The sequence below is a fragment of the Arvicola amphibius genome, chromosome 3 (genome assembly GCF_903992535.2).
Source record: "Arvicola amphibius chromosome 3, mArvAmp1.2, whole genome shotgun sequence".
Classification (NCBI taxonomy): Eukaryota; Metazoa; Chordata; class Mammalia; order Rodentia; family Cricetidae; genus Arvicola; species Arvicola amphibius.
The window spans coordinates 64983561-65010083 of record NC_052049.1 but is presented as its reverse complement, the minus strand read 5'-3'; the positions used below and the strand labels follow the sequence as shown (position 1 = coordinate 65010083).

Sequence of the window (26523 nt, the reverse complement as noted above, 5' to 3'; positions counted from 1 at the left end):
GTCTGCCATAGTGTCTGATATGTCCTGACATTTGCCTGTCCCTAACAAAGGACTTTGCTCTCTGTTTATTGAACATAACATAAAGCACGGTATAGGAAAGGAATGAGGGGCAAGTTTCCACAGATCTGTAACAGCATTTCACAAGGAAGGAAGTGACTTTACTGACCCAGAACAGCACACAAAACTGCACACAGACATCAACAAATATCCAATGTTGCTTCCCACATTTAAAAGACATTTGTTTTTTTAAGGTTGCTTTCAACCTGTTAACTGCTTTCAGCATGTGGTTACCACAATATACACACATTATTATGAGTCAAAGGCATGAAAGAGTACATAGTTTAATTTTAAACTTGTGCCTTTATTTTAGGTTATAAAAGCAGACTGCATGGGAAATTCGAGGCACAGTAAGGGTGGCCACACAGTTGTCTTAAAAACAGGTCAAAGTTGAACAGCTAAGCACACAGCAGACAGCAGGCTACATACATAGTTTTAAATGATCTCAGGTCATATTCTACTCGACTAGCCAAAGTTTAGTCACGTCAAAGATAAGTTATTTTCAGATAAAGACAAAGGAGGGTCCAAGGAAGGAGTCTTGGGGATTGGAAGAAACGTGGAGATCACACTTGGACAACAGTCGGTACAACGATTAAAGTTATTTGCCACAGACTGCTTTACCTTGGCAATACTAGAAGAGGTCGATGTTGTCATGGGTTTTATTATTTATTTGGTTGGTTTCAAGACAGGGTTTCTCTGTGTTGCTCTGGCTGTCCTGGAACTTATTCTGTAGACTAGGCTGGCCTGTAACTCACAGAGATCCACCTGCCTCTGCTTCCCGAGTGCTGGGACTAAAGGTGTACATCATCCCCGGAGATACTGCGCTTTTTATCAGAATTTCCTTTGTTGACATTTTCTCTCAACCGCGCATCTGTGTGTTCTTATTGCTCACATACAATATGCAAAAGTCCGAGTTTTTGTTTTTATGACACCATAACTTTAATTTTAGTTAAGGCAGACAGTGAGAGGAAGCTGAATGTGGCTCGGGGAATATGTAACGGAATAGCTGGGGGAAGCAAATTTTCTGTATGAATGCTCACCATATTCACCTCCAAACACTCTCCCATCCTGTTAAAAAACAGAAGGAAAGACATTGCTAGTTTATTTATTTTACTGAAACAGATTGTGCATTGATTTTTATGGCTTTGCCTGTCAAACAATATTTTTTCTCACAAAGAATCATTCTTTATTATGATAATCCATTCTCTCATTCCAACAAAGCCAAGAATAATACCAGAGGGTCCTTTTCTAGAGAATTGATGTAGTAAAAGCTTATCTTTCAAAGACATGATTGAAAGATAGGATTTATTAATCTTTGTAAACCAAATGCTCATCTGTGTTATGCTAAACCAAATCTGCCATATGGTATTAAGGACAAAGTAATAAAAAGAACATGAATCAAATTTCAATCAATACAAATCTATTCTCCCCTTAAATAACAGATTTCCAAATTTAAAAAAAAATACTCTAAAGGAAACTAAGTCCTTTTCAAAACAACAACAGCAAATGGGTTTCTGTGCTTCTTCTCTACAGCACTGCCTATACACCTCTGCCTGGAAAGGAGGGGACTTAGCTATTCTAGTCGCCCTGCCCTAGAGTAAATCCAGCTGTGAAGCGCTCTTTAAAGTCATTAGGCATGCTTTGCTTCAAATTATTCTAAGGGGGAGTAGAAACCAGATAGGATTAAAGCTTGGGAAGCCAGGAGAATTTCAGCTGAAATTTAAATGTAAATAATAGAAAGCATGGTGGGAAGAAGAAGGGGAAGTTGGTTTACAACCAGCACTGGCTGTAGTGATAACCCCTCCTATTTAGAACTGCTAGAAAGAAAACCTAAGTGCAGAGTCACTATCAATGTCTGCAAGAAAGAACTTCTGAAAGATACATTAAACACCAAGTTTAAATGCCCTCAGGAAACAGGAGGCTTTGAAAAAGTTTTTTTTTTTTTTTTAAGATGATCGTAATGCTTCAAAGGAGTAAAGGCATTTTTAAAAATATTTATTTATTTATTATGTATACAATATTCTGTCTGTGTGTATGCCTGCAGGCCAGAAGAGGGCACCAGACCCCATTACAGATGGTTGTGAGCCACCACATGGTTGCTGGGAATTGAACTCAGGACCTTTGGAAGAGCAGGCAATGCTCTTAACCACTGAGCCATCTCTCCAGCCCCTGAAAAAGTTTTTTTTAAGTCAAGTATTTTTAATCCAAATCATTGTGGTATTTGGTGTTTCTCTGTGTCACTGCAGTGGTCTCCTTAAGGATTTCTCTGTTTCCACCTCAGTCCTAACAGGTTCTCTAAAGGGAGATGACGTCCCCCTCTCAGCATAATACTTCCACTTTCTCTCCTTGACTAGAGCAAAAGCCCAATCTCTTGCAGAAGCTTGAAAATGCCATTGAACCTGGCTCATCTGATTTTCCCCAAGCAAACCAGTGAAACTGGCATTCTTGTTTTGGATTTTCAGTTAGTGTTCATAAGGAATTTCAACAGAAATAGTTGTCAATCTGCACAGGCTTAGACCAGGATAAACTTGTTTCCTGGTTTGTTTTGTTTTATTGTTTATTATTATTATTATTTTGGTTTTTTAACTCAGAGTTTCTCTGTGTAACTCTGTCTGTCTTAGAACATGTTTTGTAGACCAGACTGGTCTCAAACTCAGAGATCTGCCTGTCTCTGCCTCCTGAATATAGGATAAAAATTTTGGAACTCTGGTTAGATGTCTCCCTCTGCATTCTCTCTTGACTAGCTCTGTACTTCTGAGTGATTGCCCTATGCTTTCCCTTCTGTCCTCAGCCAGTGCCACAGTAAAGGCCACAGCTCATATTTTCTTTTCTTTCAGTGAAGAAGGCATAACCGATCCTTTTGTTTTGTTTTGTTTGAGACAAGGTTTATCTGTTTAGCCCCGGTGTCCCAGGAACTCACCCTGTAGGTAGCTCAGGCTGGCCTTGAACTCACAGAGATCCACCTGCCCCTGCCTCCAGGAGTGCTGGAATTAAAGGCATGGGCCACCACACCCTGTGAGTTAACTGAATTCCATCTGACCACTTGAGATAAATTTTCGGAAGGGTTAGGCACACATCCAAGTAGGTTGTAGGATCTAGGAGCATTCATATATGATAATTTGCCTATGTGATCATGGTTCTTGTAAAGACCATTAGAAACAAAGATTTTACTAGGTAGTCTGTTTAATTACAGGCATATAACTATTCCTGTCTACCTGGACTGTCTACCTAACTAAAGGATTTAAGAATAATATTTGGGAGACTAGCTTTTATCTAATAAAATCTGGATAGCTGGGGATATTGAAGATAGTTATTTTGAATCATATTTAATCTTCCATTTGTAACTTATAAGCATTTATAAGCATCTCTGTATTCCCATGCTGTATTTGACTCCTCTTTCATGTCCATGTAGCAAAACTGTGATTATAATAATCACCATGCTGTAGACAACAAGGTGGGCGGTGAGTAAGAGGCCTGTTCTCCGCCAGCACATCAGATCTGAAGCAGGCACTGGTTTATTCTCTACCTGTTGTACACAGAAGAGAAGCACCGGTGTTTTCTACACATAAATTATTTGAAGATTAGATATGAGGGTTTTTTTAAAACTCACTGAATAACCCAATTTGAAATTCCTTTCAGCGTTTTCTTGAGTACGTAACAATGGTTTCCTGTTTTGCTTCTGAAAAGGTGTAGAAAGTAACAGAAAGTGGCACCCCAGGGCTGAAAGAAGTGGCCCTGGGGGATCAGAGAGAACCTTAAAAAAAAAAAAAGGAAAGCTTTGACTTTCATTTCTAAAGAAGCCAATTTGGTTACTTGGATACAGAGTTTCAAACAACTCAACAATGGTTCAGACATGAGTGCAGCTGGCTCTGGGGAAACATGACTACTTATAAAAAAATAAATGTGTCCACTCTCAATATTTTATTGATAATAAAGTGGGGAAGGTACATTTAAATTGTGTCCTCAAAGAAAACCCACTGTATCTCCTACATGACTATCTACTTTTTTAACTTTAAAATATATTTTGGAGATTTTTCTACATGCTTATAGTCATACATGCTTCATAAGATGATGTCATCTGAACAGAGGGAACCTCAATTAAGAAAATGCCCTCATAAGATCAGGTTGTAGGCAAGGCTGTAAGACATTTTCTTAATTAGTGATTGGTGGGGGCAAACACAGTCCATTGTGGGTGGTTCCAGTCCTGGGCTGGAGGTTCTTGGTTCTGTAAGAAAGCAGGCTGAGCAAGCCTTTGAGAGCAAACCTGCAAGCAGCACCTCTCTACATGGCCTCTGCAGCAGCTCCTGTCTCCAGGTGTCTGCCAGGTCTGAGGTCCTGTCCTGACTTCCTTCTATGAAGAACAGTGGTGTGGAAGTGTGAGCCAAATCAACCCTGTCCTCCCCAGCTTGCTCTTTGGTCATGATGTTCTGTCACAACAGCAGAAACCCTGCCTGATAGGTGTCCTTTTGGCTGAGGCTGTTCATTCATTCCAAGTTGCTTAGACCCAAAATAAGTACACAGAAACAATATTATTTAAAACACTGTTTGGGGGCTGCAGAGATGGCTCAGAGGTTAAGAGCATTGCCTGCTCTTCCAAAGGTCCTCAGTTCAATTCCCAGCAACCACATGGTGGCTCACAACCATCTGTAATGGGGTCTGGTGCTCTCTTCTGGCCTGCAGGCATACACACAGACAGAATATTGTATACATAATAAATAAATACATATTTAAAAAAATAAAACACTGTTTGGAAATATCTTAAGTGTATTGCTAGCTAGCTCTTACATCTTAAATTAATCTATTTCTATTATTTTGTATTTTACCACGAGGCTCCCTGTTTATTGATAAACTTCCCAGGCATCTATTTCCTTTGGCAGCAGCCACACGGCGTCACGATTTTCCCACCTACTTTCTCCCAGCATTCAGTTTAGTTTTCCCACCTAGCTCTATTCTGCCCTGTTACAGGCCAAAGCAGCTTCTTTAGTCATTAACCAACAAAAGCAACACATATACAGAAAAACCTCCCACACCAGTATCCTATCCTATCATTCTCCCTATTCCTTTCAGACAGGGGTTTCCTGCACTTGGAGCTAGACTGGCAGTCAGCAAGCGCCAGGGATCCTCCTGCTTCTGTTCCCCACCTGCACCCCACACTGGGGTTACAAGCATGCGCGCGCACACACACACACACAGACACACAGACACACACACACACACACACACACGCCTGGATTTTTATTTGGGTGTTGGGCTACAAAAGCATGTCCTCTAGTCTGGTATTTTGTCTTTTGAAAAAAGGAACTGTATCTGTAATGACTGGAATACATTTCTTTTTGTGCGTGTGTGTGGGGGGGGGCTGGATTTTTTTTTAAAGATTTATTTATTTAGTATGTATACAACATTCCTTCCATGTATGTTTGCATGCCAGAAGAGGGCACCAGATCTCATTACAGATGGCTGTGAGCCACCATGTGGTTGCTGGGAATTGAACTCAGGACCTCTGGAAGAGCAGGCAATGCTCTTAACCTCTGAACCATCTCTCCAGCCCGGGGGTGGGGGGGGTGGGGGGGTGTGGATTTTTAAGATAGGCTTTCTCTGTAGCTGTGGAGCCTGTCCTGGAAGTAGCTATTATAGACCAGGCTAGCCTCGAACTCACAGAGATCACCTGCCTCTGCCTCCCGAGTGCTGGGATTAAAGGGCCACCACGGCCCAGCTGTGGAATACATTTCTTGTACACTCCTTAACCTAAAGTTTATAGACAAATTAATGAATAAATCTGTAAATAAATACTAAGTTAAATTTTTGATCAAATATTACAATGTTTTAATGAACCCAAAGTATCCAGTTAGTAATGATGAACACTTTGATTTTTCTCTCTTTTGGCCATTACTGTAGTAAACATTCCTGAACTTATCTGTTACATCTTATTCAATCGTATCTGTAAGTGAATTTAAGGTAAGTACTTAGTAAAGTTGCAGCCCAGCAAATTGCATTTTTAATTTTAATGCATATTCACAAACGGCCTTTCTAACAGGTTATATCAATTTACATTCTCTATGCCACACAACATTTACTCTAGCTCAACCTAAATGCTAGGGACAAAAAAAATGCAAATTCATAGAAAGACATGTCCTTTCAACTACAGCAGTTTAATAAGAAATATCAGATGAGATCTGAAAAAAACAAAGCCTCCCTCAGGCCTTGCGAATTGCTGAGAACATCCTTTCTTCAAAGACAAATTCTTGTTCCTATTGGTCAGCTTTTTGGAACTTAGCCAAAATTCATGGTCAACTGCTTCTTTTGTATAGTCTCATAATGAAATATACATATATCGTGGCCTTTTTTGAAAACAAATACATTATTCATTTTTTGTTAGATAGAAATAATTGCTCAAAAGCTTTGCGGATATCATATAGAATGTTTTTCAAAGTGAACAGGTAGCAATGCCTGGAATTCATTCCGTCGCTCAGCCTCTCCCAAGGATTCCGGTGGCCTATTGACACTGAGTAAGAAAAGTAACCTACGCGCAAAAGGAAGGTTTCATTCCATTAGCATGCATGAGAGCGGAACAAGCTGAAGCCCTACCAGCCAAGGGACGATATATCCTTTGTCTCTTGATGAGAAAACGTCTCCGTGATAAATGGTTACAGACAGCGGTGTCACAGGGGCAACTTTTTCCCCCTCGGTTTTCTTTGCCTAGAGGTCTTTGTAACATTGTTCAGCACGGTGCACTGTCCCCAACCTTTCCAATAAAAAGCGCTTACTGCAATCTAAGTAAAATTCCCAACCCTTGCAGAGACACTTCCCAGAAAAACGAACAAGCAACAAAACAATCAACCAACAAAACCTTAGAAAAGGGGTATTGCACGGCTTCCCAAAGGCCTCATAAGGAATGAATATTCAGACGTAAAGAGAAAGTGCGGTACATCCGGTCGTTCAGTAACGTGGGCCTAAATGGGTAGTCAGTCAAGTGGCAGTGCCCGTAGTCAACACAAAATACCAACACACCATTAAAATGTCGTACAGTCATTTGCAATAAATACAAAATCCAATAAATTTGTGGATAAAATTAAGTCGGAAGGCATGGGGTTTTTATTTCTTCTACATCGGATGCTGCAACACTGACTACAGTGACGTCCAGTTAATTTCCAATCCGAGGTTAGTGACAAGTTGTTGACAACTTTGTCCCGTTCAGTGGTGTAAGCTCCAGGGCAACCCTTCCCCGACTTGGCTTTAGAGGGCTCACTCAGCTCACCTAGGGACCCAAGACTGCTCCCAACCCAGCACTCTGCCAGTCTTGCTGCCCTGTGCCCTCGATCACATAAAACAGGAACATTAACACCGTGCTTGTGCTTTTCTCTGCCCCACCGGGAAGAAAAGTACAGATAGCGAGCAAGAAAAAAAGCGCAGTGGCTCTCCGTTGACCCCTCATCCTGCCCTCTCCAAGACTTTGTTTGCTCGGGGGGTTGGGCTAGCCCGATCCGCCCACAGCGGGGGAAATCCAAACCCGCTAGGACCGCCCATAGTGGCGGGACTGGAAGCGGGGCTGAATCCATGCCCCGCCCCCTGCATCGGCGCGCCTGCGTGCTAGCGTGGGCCTGCGGTTGGCCGCCCGGGTTCTGGGCTTCCCGCCCCCGCCCGCGCCCTCGCACCTCCGCCTACTCTACGCGATGACGCACCGCAGGTTTGCGGACGTGGCGGCGGCTGTCGGTCCGGAAGGTGGCGACGGCGGCGACTGCCGTAGAAGTGCGCTCGGGACGGCCGAGCACCTGGAGTTGGTCATGAGCTTCCCGCGGCTGTGGTGGCGGACGTAACCGTGTCGCCGCGTCCCAGCTAGAGGCCAGGTGACGGTGGCTGGGGCGCTGGCGGGCGGGCTCGACGTCGGTCGGGGTCCCGCGGGGCGCTGCCCCACCGGCTCGGCCATGGCAGGATGCTGACCTCTCGGTATCCGGGCAGCCCTTTCCGCGCCAGGCTGTACCCAGGCATCTGCTCTTAGCGTCCCAGTCCTGATGCTTGAGACTTAAGAATCACAGAGTGTGATTCTTGAAGGGGGACCAGTGGAGGAAAAGGGGAAAAAATAAAAGTAAACGAATGGAATGGACAGGGAGGGGGTTTTGTAGTTGTTGCCTTGGTGTAAAATTGGTCCTTGTGGATAGGACGGAGTGATTCAGTCTCGAGTGCTGAACTGGCCTGAGCCCTAGGAGTCGGTCTGTTCGCGCCCTGCCTAAGGTCAAGACCAGACACCCCGTAGCGCAGTTACTGTGTAGTACCTAGGGTGTTGGGAGGTCGCTTCGGTTATAGGCTGAGCAGATGAAGCATACTCACTGTATCGGTTGATAGGCACTTTCAGGCCGTTTGTCCGCGGTGCAGCATGCAAGTTGTTTCTAGTTTCACGAAGCCAGATTTCATAGAATTTAGAGAGGTGAAGAGAATTGAGCCGGATGACAACGGATACTGTGTACTTCTAATCTTTAGTAGTTTTGATCATATCATTATCTGCCTGGGCCAAAGTGTAGCTTGGCACTTGGAATTACAGATGAGCCAGCCAATTCTTAGTTATCAGACATGAGTGTTCAGGTTTGTTTATCCAGCTTCCTTTGTCCTTTAGAGAAGAGGGTCAGAGTACGTGAAGATGCGAGCCTTTCATTCCTGTCGTGAGGAAAAAGATTGATATAAGTAAATTTGTCTCAAATGGCTTTTAACGCATTATGCAATAAATTCCAGATAAATGAAAGCAAAATTGTCCTTGGAGAAACAGGTTGATGCTGACGTAAACTGCTCCTGGGATGTGAAATGTGGCTCTCTTTAGCTTGGGGCTCTCAAGTTGTGGGAGTGTTAGCTTTTGGCAACAAATAATGTAGTACCTGTGGCAACAGCTGAATCAAGCTACTAAGGTATAGCTATAGTTAATAAGTTACCTACATAGAAACTTTGAATTTCTAAAGCAATACAGTGTTGCTGTAAAGCAAGGTCAAAACTGGATTTTAAAGAGCTGCTTTTAGTTAAATGACATTGTTTTGAAATTTAGGTTATGAAATTGAGGTATTATAGAGACTATAATCTTCTGTCATCTGTGATTTGGAGTTAGTTGTTTTTGTTTTTTCACTGCTTAGCACCCCCCCCCCCCACCGATTGCATATTTTGTTTTTACTTGTTTCTCATCCTAGAATCCAAAACAGGAATACATCCTTCTAGACTTCATTTGCAATTCTAGGATTCAATGGTATAACATTTTAATGGTTTCTTCCTCCCTGGGCACTCCCTTTTTCCATGTTAGCTGAAGATTTTTATCTCACTGAGATAACACACTGTGTAGTAACATTAGGTTTTGCTGTCTTAGAGGAATTCGTTATAATTGATCTGGTTTGGTTTTATTACTGTGATAAAGACCATGGCCATCAAGTAACTTGGGGAGGAAAGGGTTTCTTTGGTTTACGCATCCCCATCACAGTCCATTGAGGGAAGCCAAGGCAGGCACTCAGAGACCATGGAAGAATGATGTTTGCTGGGTTGCTCTCCATAGCTTCCTCAGCGCACTTTCTTAAACATCCCAGGACCACCTGCCCAGGGGTGGACTGGGCCCTTCCATATCTGTCAGTAATCAAGAAAATGCTTCACAGATTTACCTAACGGCCAGTCTGATGAGGCATTTTTCAAGTGAAGTTTCCTTTTCTCAGATTACTCTAGTTTGTAGTTTCTTAGTCAAATTTAACTAGGAAAACTCACCGGCAAAATAGTCACACCAGATCCCTGTGCCTGGCTCTTCCTAGTCTTCCGTATTTTAAGAGAACGGTCCTATATTCAGGAATGGATACTTCACCTTCTTGTTTTGTGTCTGAAATACATTGAAGTTTGAAAGTTTTGGGTTTTTTTTTTTTTTTTTTTCAATCTGCAAAAGCCTTTCTCATTATGTCTGTCCTCGCTTACAGGGCTAAATAAAGTGAAGCCAAAACAGGATGTGAAATTTGTTCTCTAGGATAATGTGCTTGGACCAAATTGATGAAGGCATGCTGATAGTGGCTTTGGAAGTAAATAAGATGTATTCATTGATAAATATTTCTTAGCTCAGTTCTCAGTTGATGTATTTTTTTAAAGTATAAGTGAATATAAATGCCTAAAATCCACTCAGTCTTTATGGGGTATAAATTGAATTTGATGAGAACTTTAAATCAAAGGCTTTCAAAGAAACATCCCTGTTTAGGAGCCAACTTGTGACATTTAACTGAGAATATATACTATAATAAATATAAATTCTGAATTTAACATGACCCAGAGTAAATATATTGTGCTGTAATAAATATAAATTCTGAATTTAACATGACCCAGAGTATATACTGTGCTGTAATAAATGTAAATTCTGAGTTTAACATGATCCAGTGAGTCAGAAGTGCAGATATTTAATCCCATGTGAAGTCAAATGTAGAGCCAAGAAACGGATTGACCTTCCTAGAAGAATTGTGTGGTGTAGGTATCGAAACACATACTATCGATTCCTTCAAGACCTATAGTTTGTAAACCGTCAGAAATCTTAAGAATTAAACAGAACTTTCTAAGTTTTCATTATAGTAATAGAATGAGAAGTTCATATTTTGATACTCTAAAGTACAGTAATTTTTCTAGTTCTGTAATATAGTTATTCCATGTTTTTATGGACAGGTGGTTTAAATCATGGCCTCTTCTCTCTCTCTCTCTCTCTCTTCTCTCTCTCTCATTCTCTCATCTTATTGAGGGACAAGACCTCACTGTTTAGACCAGATTGGCCTTGAATTCATGGGGGTACCTGCCTTTCTCTGACTTCCCATGCTGGGTTGAAAGGTTGTGTTGCCATACCCAGACAGACAGTCACAGCTTCTTAAACCAGGGTCTCAACACATCTGGGATCACATACCCCAACTGTGAGGTTATGAACAATCAGGACAACAAATAAATGGGTTTTGAGAGCAGAATAACCCCAATCAGTTGAGAGCCAGCAATCCAGTGTGTGAGGCATCTCTGGCAGTGCTCACCACATCACTGCAGCCCTGGTTCTGCACATGTGCACTTTGTGTGCCATCAGATTCCATGGCAACAGCTCTGGGCAAGCGTCCCACTCCAAGAAACATAATGCTTCCATTACACAGAACAAAGGTATTAACATTTTTCTCCTGACATGTCTCAGCATGTAAGCATCTAATTAATAATTTTGGATAGTATTTTATTATGATGCTAGGTTGAAAAATTGCTTTTAGAGGACTGGCATAATGACTTAGTGTTTAAGGGTACCTGCTGCCAACCCTGGAGAACTGAGATCTGTTTCCAGAGCCCACATGGTGGAAGGAGAGAACCAAGTACCCCGAGTTGTCTCTGACATCATGGCAGCACACACAGTCAATAAATAGATTAATTAATAAAAATGACTTCTCTTAGAGTTGCTGACTTGGGTTTTATGAGAAATTGTTAAATGAATTTGGCTTGAGACTTTGAACAATTTCTGAAATGGCCATAACATATGACATTTTGTGCTAATATTTAAGTGAAGCAACATTATCAGTCCTGGCAACTCTAAATCATTTCATTGATCAACTCTGAAAAATGTTGAAAATTCTATATGTTGTACAGTACCAAAAATTCAGACAAGATTGATGTTTGAAATATTTTTTTAACACATCATGGATTTGGAGGTCAAAGGACAGTTTGTGGACTTTTCTTTCCTTGTACTGCATGGTTCCCAGAGGTGAACTTAGTAGCAAGGCCTGACAGCAAAGCACCATTAACCACAGAGCCAACGCAGTGGCACAAGACAGATTGAGCACAAGGACATCTCAGTATTGAGATTTACTTTTGTCTTTAACAAATGGTAAAAACAAATGTGTACCAAGTAATGGTTTTTAAATGAAATCTTGATTATTATCTGTCAGTGTTCTTGTGTAAGGTGTCTTGGGTGAACAAGAGTCCCGAGTAGATCATATAAGCCTCGCTTTAGCTGTCCTTTTGCCATACTGTTGCCACCACTGTCAGGTTGTGGGACGCAGGTCCGCAGGTCCGCAGGTCCAGAACGTGGACCTCAGTTCCTGTGTAACTAAGAGGACTATTAGAAATAGTATCTAGAGCATGTGGCTCATGTCAATCAGTGACACCGGACAGTGGCATGCTAAGGCTTTGTCTTTTCTTCCTCCAGAGTGTAAGATCATGGCGGGGAGGAATCCAAATCGAACTGTTGCCTTCGCAGGAGTTCAGGCCAGTGGCCAGCTGCATACTTTTGGGAACTGTACAGACAGTGATGTGTTGGAAGAAGATGCTGAAGTGTATGAACTTCGGTCCAGAGGAAAGGAGAAGGTTCGAAGAAGCACATCGCGAGACAGACTTGATGACGTCGTTCTATTAACAAGAGATATACAGGAAGGGGACACTCTAAATGCAGTAGCCCTTCAGTATTGCTGTACGGTAAGTCTTCATTTCATTTATCTTTGCAAAATAGAGTCCAGAATCAGGTGTTTATTAGTCCAGCCAGAACTGGAGTAATTCTGTGCCCTTTACCATCTTCCTTTCCTTTTTGCTCAATTGTCTTCTTCACACAGAGATCTCTCATGCCTGTGCACGTGACCTTTTTAACATTTTAAGTGAATGCTTGTATTTCTGCTAATTCAGTCTGTCACTTTGGTGCTTTTCTCTACCTTCTTTTTGTGCTTGTTATTATCTATGTAGATAAGTATTTAGGGGCTGATAAAGGATTGATGTATATATATTGTTTTGAAAATTGACATATGCTGTGAATGACTGCAACTTGCACCTTTCATTTCTTGGGCACCCTTTATAACAATAGGGACTTACTTCAATGGCAGCTCGAGGAAGGCATTGGTTCCCCTGAGCTGGAGTTACAGGTGGTTGTAAACTGCCTGATGTGGGTGCTGGGAACCAAACCCAGGTCCTGTGCAAGATCAGCACATGCATTTAAGCCTCCCCCCCTTTCAGCCCTGTTTCAGTTTCACCAGATACCGTGAGAGCTCATTTTAAGAAAATGAAATTCTGTATCATTCTTTCTTCTCTTTTAGTATTTTCATCTATAGAATTTCTCATAATATAAAATATTTTTATACTTGAAATCTCTTTACTGGTGTGTATAAGAATGCACATTTTTATGCATTTGCTGTATCTATGTATGTACGTGTTTTTAAATAGTATTGAAAATAACTTCTTTGGCCATGAGATTCTATGTAATTTTTTTTCAGGATAAAGTAATTAATCTAGTCATTCATAGTACATCAAAATAAATTATAGCTTTAGTTTTAAAGATTAATAAGGTTTTTTTTATTGGGATCCATTTTTGATGTGTAGAGAGATGGGCACTTGGTTTTCACTGCAGAGTCACTAAGGATTGAAACAGGAGTGCTGACGGCTGATGAAGCAGAGCATAGAGGGCACTGGCTGTGTAGGGAGAACTGTTTGCTCAGAGTGCTCCCTTGTGATGAGTGCTCAGCCTGCCAAATAAATTAGCTTACAAATGGACTTCATTGCTTATACTTTCAGTACTTATTGCTATATTGAAAATATGCTTGTTACAAAACAGTGATGAGGGAATGATATATCCAGGACTGTCATCCTAAATGTGTCCAAGTTGTTACTGTAACCCAGAAAACATCATTGGGTATATTTAGAGACGTAGCCTCATATATGGTGAGTCTGAGATGCCGAGTACTGAGCAGTTCTTAATAAAGCACAAGAAATTAAAATAGATTGGGCCGTGCTTTGGGGTTTGCCATTGAGTCTTCACTTGCTTTAAGACAAAATGGGCTAAAGCAGACAGGCAACAAGTACTCTACTGTCTCATCTCCAAATTAGTCTATAGTTCTCCCATAGTCATCCAGAAATACAAGAGAATTTGTTCAGGTGGGTGTCTTCCCATGTTCCAAATACTGATCGCTGGTCTGATTCTGTTCACTGCTCCCTGTTAAACACTGCTTGACCTAACACTGTGGACTTCACAGAGTGTCATGCTAAGTAGTAATCAATAAAAGCTAGCATCATATTATGTGGTGTTGTAGTGAGGAACAGCAGACCACTTCCCGCCGCCTGGCCCCCTGGCCACTGGCTAGCTTATGCCCCGAAATAACAATACACAAACCACATTCATTTAAACACTGCCTGGCCCATTAGTTCCAGCCTTTTTCTCACATCTTGATTAACCCATATCTAATAATCTGTGTAGCACCACGAAGTGGTGCCTTACCGGGAAGATTCTAGCGTATGTCCATATTGGGCTGGAGCTTCATCACGTCTGTCTCAGAGAGGAGAGGCATGGCATCTGCCCCAGAGAGGCGAGGCATGACGATTTATTACCTTCCCTTCCCAGCATTCTGTTCTGTCTACTCCGCCCACCTAAGGGTTGGCCAATCAAATGGGCCAGGTAGTTTCTTTATTAACCAGTGAAATCAACTCAAACAAAAGACCCTCCCACATCATTTCCCCTTTTTCTGTTTAAACAAAAAAGAAGGCTTTTACTTTAACATAGTAAAATTACATATAACAAAACAGTTATCAAGCAAGAATTACAGTTAAAATATTTATATCTACTTTATCTTTTATCATAACTAAGGAAAACTATAACTATCTATATATTCTTCAACTCCATCAAAGACTCCAGAAGGATATAATAATATTAATGAACAAGAAGTAAGCTACTTCCAAAACTCTAGAAATCACAGAGACATCTTGCTGCCTGGACAGTCACTCAAAGTTCCTCTGTACCATTGGGGCATCCATCTTCGGCCTACAGGCCCATAGTATCCAGAGACATTTCCATGAAGCCGAAATTTCAAAGGCAGTTCAGTCACTATCTGCTGTGTCCTTCAGAATGTCTTGCAGACTCTTTCATAAGTCAGGAACCACGAAAAACATCTCACCTTTAGGCAAGTTCAGCAGTCGTCTCTCTGAGGGTTCTCTGTCTAGTTCATGCAACAGTCCAGGCAAGAGCAGTTTCTTGCCCAAATGGCTATCAAACTCTATAAGGAGCCTCTTCGATGCCCATCTTCCTTTTGAAGTAAATTGGTGCTGCGAGGAGCAGATGTGTCTCATTGTCATGAAAAGCCCTAAGTTATTAAAACATTAAATGCCATATTCTGTAGTTTTTGAAAGATATGAAGAATCTCTATCTAACTGAAATATATCTATATATCTAGAAAATCTAACATGACTACAAGCCTAACTATTATTGATGATTATCCATTAACAGCCTATATTTCCTAATTATACATTACATTTTTAAATGAACTATACAATCACAATACCTTAATCAAGATCAAAATACATATACATATAACAAAATTGACCTTAAAATCCATACCAATGCAAATTATTCATATCTATATCATCTCCCCCTTTAAATGTAAAAGAACATTTATAAACAATATTTGGGAATATGGGCGCAGTTATTTCTCTCCAAACTTCTTCCTGCTGAATGGGGACGCTGTTAATCAGATCTTTCATGGTGTAACCTGTGTGCCAGGTTCATCTCAGTCATCAGTTGGGTGAAGTAATTTTCTGAAAGTGTTCACAGCAGCCTTTCAGGAGGGCGTGGTCTATCATACCATATTGGGATAGAAGCAATCCACAGGGTCTCATTTTCTGTAAAAACAAAAGAAGAATCTTTTTTAGATCCAAATTCTGAATTCAAGGTATTTTCAAAATATCTATCTCGGATTAGTTCAGCAGCATTTGTAAACAAATATCTTTTAGCAGCTGTTGCTCCTTCCTCGGCATTCAAACAATTCAAAGAGAGCATAATAGCATACAGTATCAAGATTCTCTGTGTATTTTCCATCTTTGTGCAGCTTTGTTTTAACCTCTATTTCTTTTATTTTTACTTTTACTTTTTGAGACAGGTTCTCTGTATATCTTTGTCCTGGAATAACTCTGTAGACCAGGCTGTCCTTGAACTCACAGAGATCCACTTGCCTCAGCCTGGGATTAAAGGTGTGTGCTACCACACCTTCTACTTCCTTTTTTTCTTTTCTACTTTTAAGAACTTTAACCTTTAGCCTGCATATATTTTTAACACATAGTAAACCATTTAGACATTTTCTTCGACTTTGAATCTTTCTTTTACTATATATCTCTTTTTTTTTTTTTTTTTTTTTTTTTTTTGACCACATGAGTCTTTAATTTACGAAACAATATCAGTAGGACTAAAGCCGTGACTTTGGTGGCTGGATCCAACCCATTCCTTAGCTTTCCAGCCTCATGGCAAAGGTACCGCTGTAGCTATTTTTATTGCCACAACTCTATAGTGTTTCAAGGTCCTTGCCATCAAGCAAGCTGCAACAGTGTAAACACTCAAAAGCTCTGTAGTCAGGACTGCCTGCTTGAAAGAGTCAGAGTTTGCCCTGGCAGGAGGGCCCAGAAAGCTGGCATTATAAAACAGCGCAGCCTTTTTCCTGCTACAACTGAAAACCAAAAAGCATGTGGTCGACTTTTCATCAACACTTTGTAAGTGTTTCATGGCAGGACCTCTTAAAAGAACTGCAGGGTTTTGTAGCTAAAGCTGAGTCAGGAAGCAGCTCTTAGATGAGAGCACTTGCTTGCCTCTTGCAAGCAGAGCCAGACCCCAGAAATTGCAGCTACCAAAAAAACATGCTTTACTCTATTCTTTCCCAAGCTTTCTCAGGCTTTCTGTGGATTCAGTTATCTACGTGGGCGCCATTCTGTAGTGAGGAGCAGCAGGCCGCTTCCCGCCGCCCGGCTCCCAGCCACCGGCTAGTTTATGCCCCGAAATAACAACACATCATCTGCATTCATTTAAACACTGCCTGGCCCATTAGTTCCAGCCTCTTACTCACATCTTGATTAACCCATATCTAATAATATGTGTAGCACCACAAAGTGGTGCCTTACCGGGAAGACTCTAGCTTACGCCCATCTTGGGCCGGAGCTTCATTATGTCTGTCTCAGAGAGGAGAGGCATGGCATCTGCCCCAGAGAGCCGAGGCCTGGCGATTTATTACCTTCCCTTCCCAGCATTCTGTTCTGTCTACTCCGCCCACCTAAGGGCTGGCCAATCAAATGGGCCATACAGTTTCTTTATTAACCAGTGAAATCAACTCAAACAGAAGACCCTCCCACATCATGGTGTAGATGGCTACTCCAGGTAGTTTTATATATTTGAGCCCATTGGTAGTCATAGTGTTGTGATGGGCATTCTCTCAGTTTTCCCCCCATAACATTCTTTAGTGACTCTATCCAAGTTTCACATCCCCTCATTTGACTTTCAGACATCTGTCTACCTCTGCTGAAGATCATTCACATCTCAGGAACCTAAAAGCCACTGTATCTAAAATCTGTGTGCACGTTTTCCACTTTCCGCTGGGCTCTATATTGTAGCACCAATAATAAAAACCCCGAGACAGATATTTAGGTTCAAACTGAAGATCAGAGAAGCAACTCAGCCAACCACTAGAGAGCTCTTACCTCTGCAAAATCTTTAGACTGAAAAGAAAGCACGTTCCTGTCTCATCCTGCCTTATATTCCTCTCTAGTGCTGGTATTAAAGGAATGAACCACCACTGCCTGGCCTCTATGGCCAGCTAGTGTCCTGCTGGGATTAAAGGTGTGTGTCACCACTGCCTGGCCTATATGGCTGACAGTATGGCTAGCTTTGCACTCTAATAATCTTCAGTCAAGCTTTGTTTGTTATATCTTAAACAAAGTATCATTATATTTGCCTTTTTTGTCTAATATAAAAAAGGTTATCACTAATATAAGAAAAACTACACAGTAACTACAGTAGTTACATATAAGCAGTAAGCACATCAACAATGTCTAGTCTATTTGCATTTGACAAATTCAGAGAAAATATGCCGTTATCTATCCTATCTTGGTGAATCCAAAGTCTTGTACCTAATTTACTTTGTCATATCTTGCATTGCCACCTAAAACTATCTTTTGATATCTCCCAACTGTACACTACATTTCTTTAGTGAATTTCTTTTCTAAGTCTCGTAAACAAGGAAAACTGTAACTGTATAGTCTTCGCCTACCTCCAAAAAGAAAATAATATTAACTGAAAAGTAGGAAGTGCAAGCAAGTGACTTCCAAAACATGGGAGGAATGTCAGAAATAGCTGGCTGCCTAGACAATCACCCAAAGTTCCTCTGCAATGTTGGGGAATCCATCTTCAGCGTACAGGCCTAGCATATCCAACAGACTTTTCTATGAAGGACTGTCCTGCCTTGTCTTGACAATGTTTGACAGTCAACTGTTTTGTGTCCTGCATGTCCAGTTAGGACAGCATACTGCCAGCAGTTGAGGCAAGGGCATGTTCTTGCCCAGTGACTTACTTTTGCCACAAAGAAAGTAAACTCCATGTGGAGTCTCTTCAATACCCATTATCTTCTCTGAATTAGATTATGCTTCCAGGAGCAGACATGTTTTATTATCATAAAAAAGCATATGTTATTAAAACATCTTAAATGCCACAGTCTGTGGATCTCCTAAGTATTTGAAGATAACTTGTCTATCTAAAATATATCTCTGACCTTGAGAACATACCTAATATGATTACAAGTTTAATTGTAATATGTGACTAATTACTAGCCTGCAGTTCTTTATTATCCTAAACAGTTGGTAATAATAAATTTCAAGAACTAGAACTTTGCATTACATTGTTAAATGAGCTGTATAGGCACAATACTGCAAATATGATTGGAAACATACATACAGTATGTTTTAACAAAATTAATGTCAAGTTTGTATCAATATACAAAATTTGTATACAATATACAAAAGTCTAATCCAATGTAAAATATTTAAAACTAGTAGTTGCTTTTAAAAAGTAGATTCAGTAATCTACCTTTTTATCATATAATCTATGGCCTCCCCCCTTTTTTTCAAAACAAGAACTCTGAATCTAATCTCCTTTGTTCAGATTTCCTCCTGACTATAACCAGTAACAATTTGTAACCCACCCACCTAAACAATGACAAACATCCCTAACCCATTGAACAACCAAAAACCATCCACCCTACCTCTTCGGAATGTGGGGGTCATATTCTTAAATTTACTTTCTTCTGTCTGGGGGCAACAGTATTTTTACAGGGTTCTGAAAAGAAAAATTTGGGCTAATTGTCAAGTTTTGGAAGAGGTAGCTATATCATTTGTTGTCCATTTTCTATGTAATAGGAAAGGGCAGGACTTGTCTCAAGTCCTGGCTCAAGTAGTCTGAGATGAGGCTGGATCATCTCAGCTAGCCACCTTGAAATTGTTCATAGTTGTTTGTAGTTCAAGAGTCGATCTTTAGGTGGTGTTTTTCAGTTCAGTGGTGTTATAGTCCTGGAGGAATAGTCATTGTGAGGCCTCATCCTCCTTATTGAGACTTCAAAGGTTGCTGCTGTTAGGTATGCTCATGGTTCACTGCAGAAGACTGATAGAGACTCTATGAAATCTTCAGACTGAAAAGAGAGCGAGTTTCCATCTCATCCTGCCTTTCATTCCTCTCTAGTGCTGGTATTAAAGGCATGCACCACCACCACCTCCCAGCCTCTGTCACTAACTAGTGTAGCTGCAGTGATTAAAGGTGTATACCACCACTGCTTGGTCTGGTGTGACTAGCCTTTCACTCTGATCATCAGGCAAGCTTTATTTGTTCGATCACAAACAAAATATCACTATACTGTGTCACTAAGTGGCATTATCTCGCAAGGAGCTGAGCAGACCAAAGTTCCCCCTAGACTCATTCTACTACTCTGACATTAGTTGGGTAGCACAGGGTAAGAGCTTGAGGTATTGACTAAAATGTAACTAATAGAACTAATAACTCAAAGGCAGGGAGAAAACTTGACTTACTAATTGATAATCTGAGAAACAACCACCCTTTCTCCCCTTCAGAGTGGCATGGGACAGGTGAGAATTATAGAATGTATGTAAGAAAGCTGTGAACCTGATGTTGGAGAAATTGCCTAATGTATTTGCACTGATGGATCCAGGGCACACTCACTCTGCAGACAGGAGAGTGAGTAAAGTGCATATTGGACATCAGCACAGCTCCATCTCAACATCTCTCAAAGTAGCAATGATGCCTGCTGCGCTGTCCAGATGGCGAATTCTCGGTGCTGTGAGAATACTCTGAGAAAACAAGAGTCTTGTGACCTTGTTTTCTTCTAAACATGGAACTGTTGTTGGAACATTTCTCCCAGGCGTAGTGGGTAGGAGTGAGTTTACTTCAGCTGTTATTCATATGATGCTGTGGAGAAACACGTTTCTGCCATGTGTAGCTTATTCTTGTGATGTGTACTGTAGTAGAATGAGTGGGCTGCCTGGCTAGCTTAACCCCTGAAATAATCACACAGAAATTGTATTAATTAAATTACTGCCTGGCCCATTAGTTCTAGCCTCTTATTGGCTAACTCTCACATCTTGATTAAACCCATTTCTATTAAATCTGTGTGTCACCACGTGACTGTGGCTTACCGGCAACATTCTAACCTATGTCTGTCTCATGCTGGAGATTCATGGCATCTGCCACACTGCCCTTCTTCTGTTCTGTCTACTACGCCCACCTAAATGCTGCCCTATCAAAAGGCCAAGGCAGTTTCTTTATTCAACCAATGAAAGCAACACATAGACAGAAGAACCTCCTACATCAGTGTACATTATTTAGGTCTCCAAATAAAGTTGGCTGCCTCATTTTAGGCCCTGCTCTCCTAGGTCTATGGCGCCAACTAGAGTGGTAAAAAGATACCTTTCTTCTATTTGGTGCAGTTTTTCCCTGTTAAGAGAGAACTAGAATCATGGGGCACAGTAGTGTTGATGCATTTTAGTTTTGCTAAAATGTGCTCCTTATATCTGTGTAAGTTCATGTGCTTTCCTGCAATTGCAAGGTTGGAGCACGAACATTAGTACCAGCAATTCTTATTCACAAGTTGCATGCCAACATACATTTCCTGTGGTGAATTGAATGACGTGCAAAGAAGAACGACAAAATGTCTGCATATAACTAACGTTACTGCTGTCTAGGTGACAATACAAAATCGCTGGTGATTTCCTAACACTAAGTAAATTTAGTGTTTAGACTTCTCATATACAAGTAAATGTAAAATCTGGGTGTGGGACAGATATTAACAGTAGGAATGAAATTCAGTGGTTTTTCCCTGCAAAGTAAATGAATGAAGGAAGGTTTTAGGTCTAGTTTTAGAATTCAGTTGAATGTTGTGTTTTCCTTTTTTGCAGGTAGCAGATATCAAAAGAGTTAACAATCTCATCAGTGATCAAGACTTTTTCGCCCTTAGGTCTATCAAAATTCCAGTGAAAAAGTTTAGTTCTTTGACTGAAAGTCTTCATCCTCTGAAAGGAAGACAAGGCTCTCATCCCCCACCTGTTCCATTTGCTCAAGAGCAGGACACTGTGCCCCCAGAGGACTCTCTCTCCTCCAGCGGGTCAGCTGGCAGTTTCCTGAAAGAGGTGGATCGAGACATAGAAGAACTGGTAAAGTGCACAGACACCAAGAAGGAGAACCTGAATGAGGTAGTGTCTGCCTTAGCAGCCCAACAGATCCGCTTTGAGCCGGATAGCAGAAGCACTCACAGAAAGGACCCATACTATGGAGCCGACTGGGGAATTGGCTGGTGGACAGCGGTAGTGATAATGTTGATAGTGGGTATAATAACACCAGTATTTTATTTGCTATATTATGAAATTTTAGCTAAAGTGGATGTTAGTCACCACTCAACAGTGGGCTCTTCACGTTTGCATCCAGAACTCACACCTCCATCGCAGCACAGAGAAACAGGAAATGGACTTGTTCCAACAAAAGGAATACATGCTGGTCAACAAGATGACCACAGACTGTACAGGCAACATTCTCAGTCCCCTGCTGCTCAGCACAAAACATAGCAGTGAGCCTGGTATGTGATGATCATGTGTGCATATGGAATACGGTGGTTCAGAGATACCCAACAACAGCTTCTAAATCAGAATCTAGGAGCATGGAAGATGCTTTGTTTTGACCTTCCTAGGAGTCCCTGATCCTTTTACAGATGGACTGTCTGTATAACACACACGATGGCTTCTTTATGCTGAGAGTGGTCAGAATACATCTGCTGTGTCAGTTCTTAAAGCAGAAATTAATTTAAATGTATTTCTAGGAATTATAACTTAGAAGATGCTATCTATCATTTTTCTTTTTCAAGATTAGTTATGTTTAAACTTATTTTTAAAAGATTTTTTAATTTAAGGTTGTTCATGTCGAGTGTTTCAAATGCTTACAACTGAAGAAAATTCACTACCATACCACCAAAAAACTTGTAAGTTTGATTCTAAAATTATTTATGATAACATGTACTTAATACTCAATTTTGAAATTTAAAAACATGTTTTAACACATGCCATGAAAGCAGATATAGAAACAAATATGGGAACATAATTTATAATTCCTGTAATAGAGGCTAACCAATTTTAAATATATTAAGACCCCAAAATAATGTCTTACGGTTGGAAACGTAACCATTTGATTTGATCACAAGGGCACTGAAACAGTCAAGACCTAGCCCATGGAAAGGGAATGCTCTATGAGCAGCCCTCCAACCTCACTTCCACTCATAAAAACAAAACCAGAAGAACAACATGTGTCTGATATTTAGAAGCACTGTGTACACAGAAAAGCATACTCAGCACCTTGCTCTTTATATACTATGACTAATCACTACTGGTACAAATAGTAACATGCCTTAATGACACGTAGTGCCTTACAATGTCACTTTACAGTGGAAACATGGTCAGATTTTATTCCATAGGCTCTGTAAGTTTGTCTGTCTTCACCTTTAAGCATAAGTTAATGGAGTCAAACAAATTGCTACTATCTGCCTTTGAAGTAATGCAGAAAAACATGACTGATTAAGCAAAAAATGAGTAAACAGGACTTTTACATTAGCAGGAGATAGATTACTTTATGTGGTGATCCACTGACCTCTGCTTTTCAAAAAGAAAATGTCCAGTTTAGATTATCCCCACCTAATATGCACCATCAAAATGAGAAACACAGGCCAAAGTTATATGGATTAATCAAAAGGGCTTAATAGTGGCCTTTTCTAAGTCAACTGTGATATAACATATAACCAATTTGATCAGAAAGCATTTGTGTACTGATTTCAGTGTTTAATTTTAAATATGTGTTTTTAAAATATAAGTACAGGTGGCAGAATCTGGATTGCATGTATAATAAACTGCCCATCTTAAAATATGTTTTATCATCTCACTTTTGGGGCATTTCCTAAATTTTTCAGCTTTTAAACATTTTGTATACCAAATTCCAATCCTGATACAGGAAATTATTAATACATATTTATTATTCTGGGGGGTTTATATACTTTGAGAAGAAAAAGCACTACAAAAAGACACAAAAGTCAGTCATTTTAAAGCCCTTACATATATGAGAGAAGTTTAGAAAATTACCTTTAAAGTATTTAATAATAGGAAAGTTGTAGTAAATTGATTCACTTCATATATCTTAGTTAAAATAATTTTTGTTTTAACATGTGCATTTTGAAATGAGCACAATCTTTAATTATGCTCAGTGTTAACACTGATAGTTTACATATTTATTAAGCCTACTGAAAAATCAAATTTTAGGGTAGAAAATGAAGACTTCAGGGCAGTACAGGCTACATAACCTCTGAAGAACTTTGTTTACATCAAACATAAAATTACAGAGTTGGCAATTCTGTCTTGCTGATTTTACTTTGGAGATGTGATCTGGGGTTTGAGGACTGTGTTTAACGGAGGAGATGTTGGTTACAATCATGTCTGCCTTGAGCATCCGTTTCGAAGGAACTACAACACACATCCTTAGGAAACAACCAACCAATTTTCTTTTCCTATATATTTTAGAATTATTAATTGAATATAATTTTTTTTATGTAGAATTATGCTTTTATCTTTAAAATAAAAAAATTAAGCATTTAATAGAATTTTTGAAACTATATTAAATACACATTTGCAAATGTATGCAAATATTGGCAACTGCAAACTCATTGTACTCTAGACAACATAAGCACAAATGTCATTGATGCTGTGGATCATGTTCAAGCCCTTACTTGAATTTGCTTTGAGGCTTTAACGTGTGTGGTATGTGTATATATAGTTATAACATAACTGAGTCATAGTCATTAATACCAGTTTGCTTAAAAATTTGGAATTGCAAGAAAAACCTGATATTGTTAGGACAAATTATTGACTTGTTAAACACTAGTTAGAGTTTGTTTTGAACCAATGGATAGCTACTTAAATACCTTCACTGTCCTCTCTGCAAAACAAAATTATGGTCTAGTGGACCATGTTATAGATTAGGAAGCAACGTGCAATCTCAAATTTTCTTTTCCAGTGGAGTTTGAGTGTTAAAAACTTTTCTGGACTGTGCTTTTTGGTGGTGTGAAAATTCATTAAATGAACCACTCTTTAGTAACTGATTATATCTCACTGGAAATGTGAAGGCTGTGGTTAGAAAAGGAAGCAGAGATCTTGTCTCAGAGTGCTAGAATAGGATTGAATTATTTAAACACTGCATTATCATGGGACTCTGATTTTGAATTACAACACTGTTGCTCAGGAAATCAGTATTTCTAAGTATGTGCATATTGCACTGTTAGATCGTAGAAATATATGAATGCTTTATTTAATTCATTTTATGTATGCAAAACTATAAATCCTTTGTATAATGTGTTTTATATAATTGCAAATGTATTAAACCATTGTAGCATGTATATCTGTAAAACTGGTTTTTAAACTTTTTGCCTTTTCATATTTTAAGGACATGCAAAATATTAATAAAGTTTCTATTTTATTAATCAGTTTGAAAGTGGAACTTGTTGAATGTAATTGAATAAAGCAAATATTTAATTTTCTTTCAAGCTACTTGAAATACATTTTAAAAATGTTTTTAATGTTTGTTTGAACTCACATGTATGGGCTTTTGTCTGCATACCTCATGTGTGCCTTCCAGAAGAGGGTGCCAAGTCTCTAGCACTGGAGTTACAGATGGCTGTGAACAATTTTATGGGTGGGTGCTGGGAACTGAACTTGCAAGAACAGCCAGTGCTCTTAACCCCTGAGCCATCTCTCCAGTCCCTTGGAATACGTTTTTTCACATTACTTCTTTAAGTTTCAAGTTATGTATGTGTTTGTTCGTATTCACACACACCTCCAGCTCTTCCCAGATCTACCTCTTCCTATACACCCGCCTTTGTGTCCTTTAATTCACATACACACATTAAGGCCAATTTGCTGCCCCAAATATTCTTAGATGTGTGCCTTCCACTGAGCATGGTGGCTGACTGACCATGAGATGCACTGACAGAAAACTGCAGCCTCCAAGCTGCTGTCATCTCCCATGTGCTACATGACTGGGAGTGAGATTGTGTGCCCGGCTTTCCTTGTCACGCTAGGATTTGATCTGTCTGGAGCTTGTACATGCTGTCCCAACAGTTCATAGGCACAGCTGCATTGCTCTGTCCAGATGTCTCCAAGTGCTCATCTACTGTCTCTGGCTGTTGCAATCCTTCCACCTTCTCTTCAGCGATCCCTTAGCCTTGGAAGGAAGGTGTGTGCAATTAGTCTTTGTTTTTTGGCCAGTCAATCACCATTTACTGCATGTTAGCTTTTTCAGATGAGTTTTGAATCATTAGGAGTCTAATATTTTACTTATAAGCCTAATAGATTTTCCTTAGGATCTATGATGTCTCTAACAGTAGGTTTTTAGCTCAATAATGGTGCCAAGTGTGAGTTTCATCTAGCGAACAGGGCTGAAATCTAAATAGCAAGTAACCGGCTACTTCTATAATGCTTGTGCCACTATTTCACTAATGGATATGTCCTGCCAGGGCAGTCTTTGTTGTACTTAGTGGAGTTCACAGCTGGGTATAAGATCGAGTTGTCACACATTCATGAATTCAGATTTCCCACTGGGTTATCTGTGGAACTAAAACAAGTGTTAGATAAATGGCGATGGGGATTGTGTTTCTGGCAAATGAGACTTGGTAAGTCCAGGCCATGCTCAGAGAGCTAAGTCAGTCTCAGGAGGTGCTCTCTAGGTAGACTGTAATGTGTTATATACAAAAAATGTCTTTCAGGAATATAAATCTCGGGAGAATGCTCAGTAAAGTGCTTGCTGCGCACGATGAGAGTTCAGACCCCAGCACTCATGTGAAAGAGGCACTCCTGTGATCCTAGTACAGGGGAGGCAGGGCCAGGAAGATGCCCTGGGCTGGCTGGCCAGACAGTTCAGTGGGGTTGGTGAAGAGGAAGACTCTGCTTAGCCTTTGGCCTGCAAACAGACTTGCACGCATATGAACACTTAGATGCACACCACATACACAAAGTATACATACGTATGTATGTATATACTTAAGAACCATAAGGAATTGAGGAAACTCTCCTGGGGAAACTTATCTTTCCTGTGTGTTTCTATTTTACAGCAATGTGACCTTAAAAGCTGTTTTACAATCTCTC

The 26523-nt window shown here is 40.2% G+C and overlaps 1 protein-coding gene across 1 annotated transcript; it reads left to right on the top strand.

Annotated features, from left to right (window-relative positions):
• Positions 1-7737: 7737 nt before the first annotated feature.
• Lysmd3 (LysM domain containing 3) lies at positions 7738-24866 on the top strand. The gene is made up of 3 exons (XM_038321824.1): positions 7738-7901; positions 12215-12480; positions 21253-24866. Exons 2-3 carry the CDS (start codon positions 12226-12228, stop codon positions 21913-21915), a joined length of 918 nt encoding a protein of 305 aa, XP_038177752.1. The 5' UTR covers positions 7738-7901; positions 12215-12225; the 3' UTR covers positions 21916-24866.
• The last annotated feature ends 1657 nt before the right edge of the window (positions 24867-26523 follow it).

Excerpts from the sequence above, each read along its gene's own strand:
- Lysmd3 (XM_038321824.1), top strand. The coding sequence starts at position 12,226 with ATGGCGGGGAGGAATCCAAATCGAACTGTTGCCTTCGCAGGAGTTCAG. Across the intron at positions 12,481-21,252 it reads CCCTTCAGTATTGCTGTACG|GTAGCAGATATCAAAAGAGT; the intron begins GTAAGTCTTCAT and ends CCTTTTTTGCAG.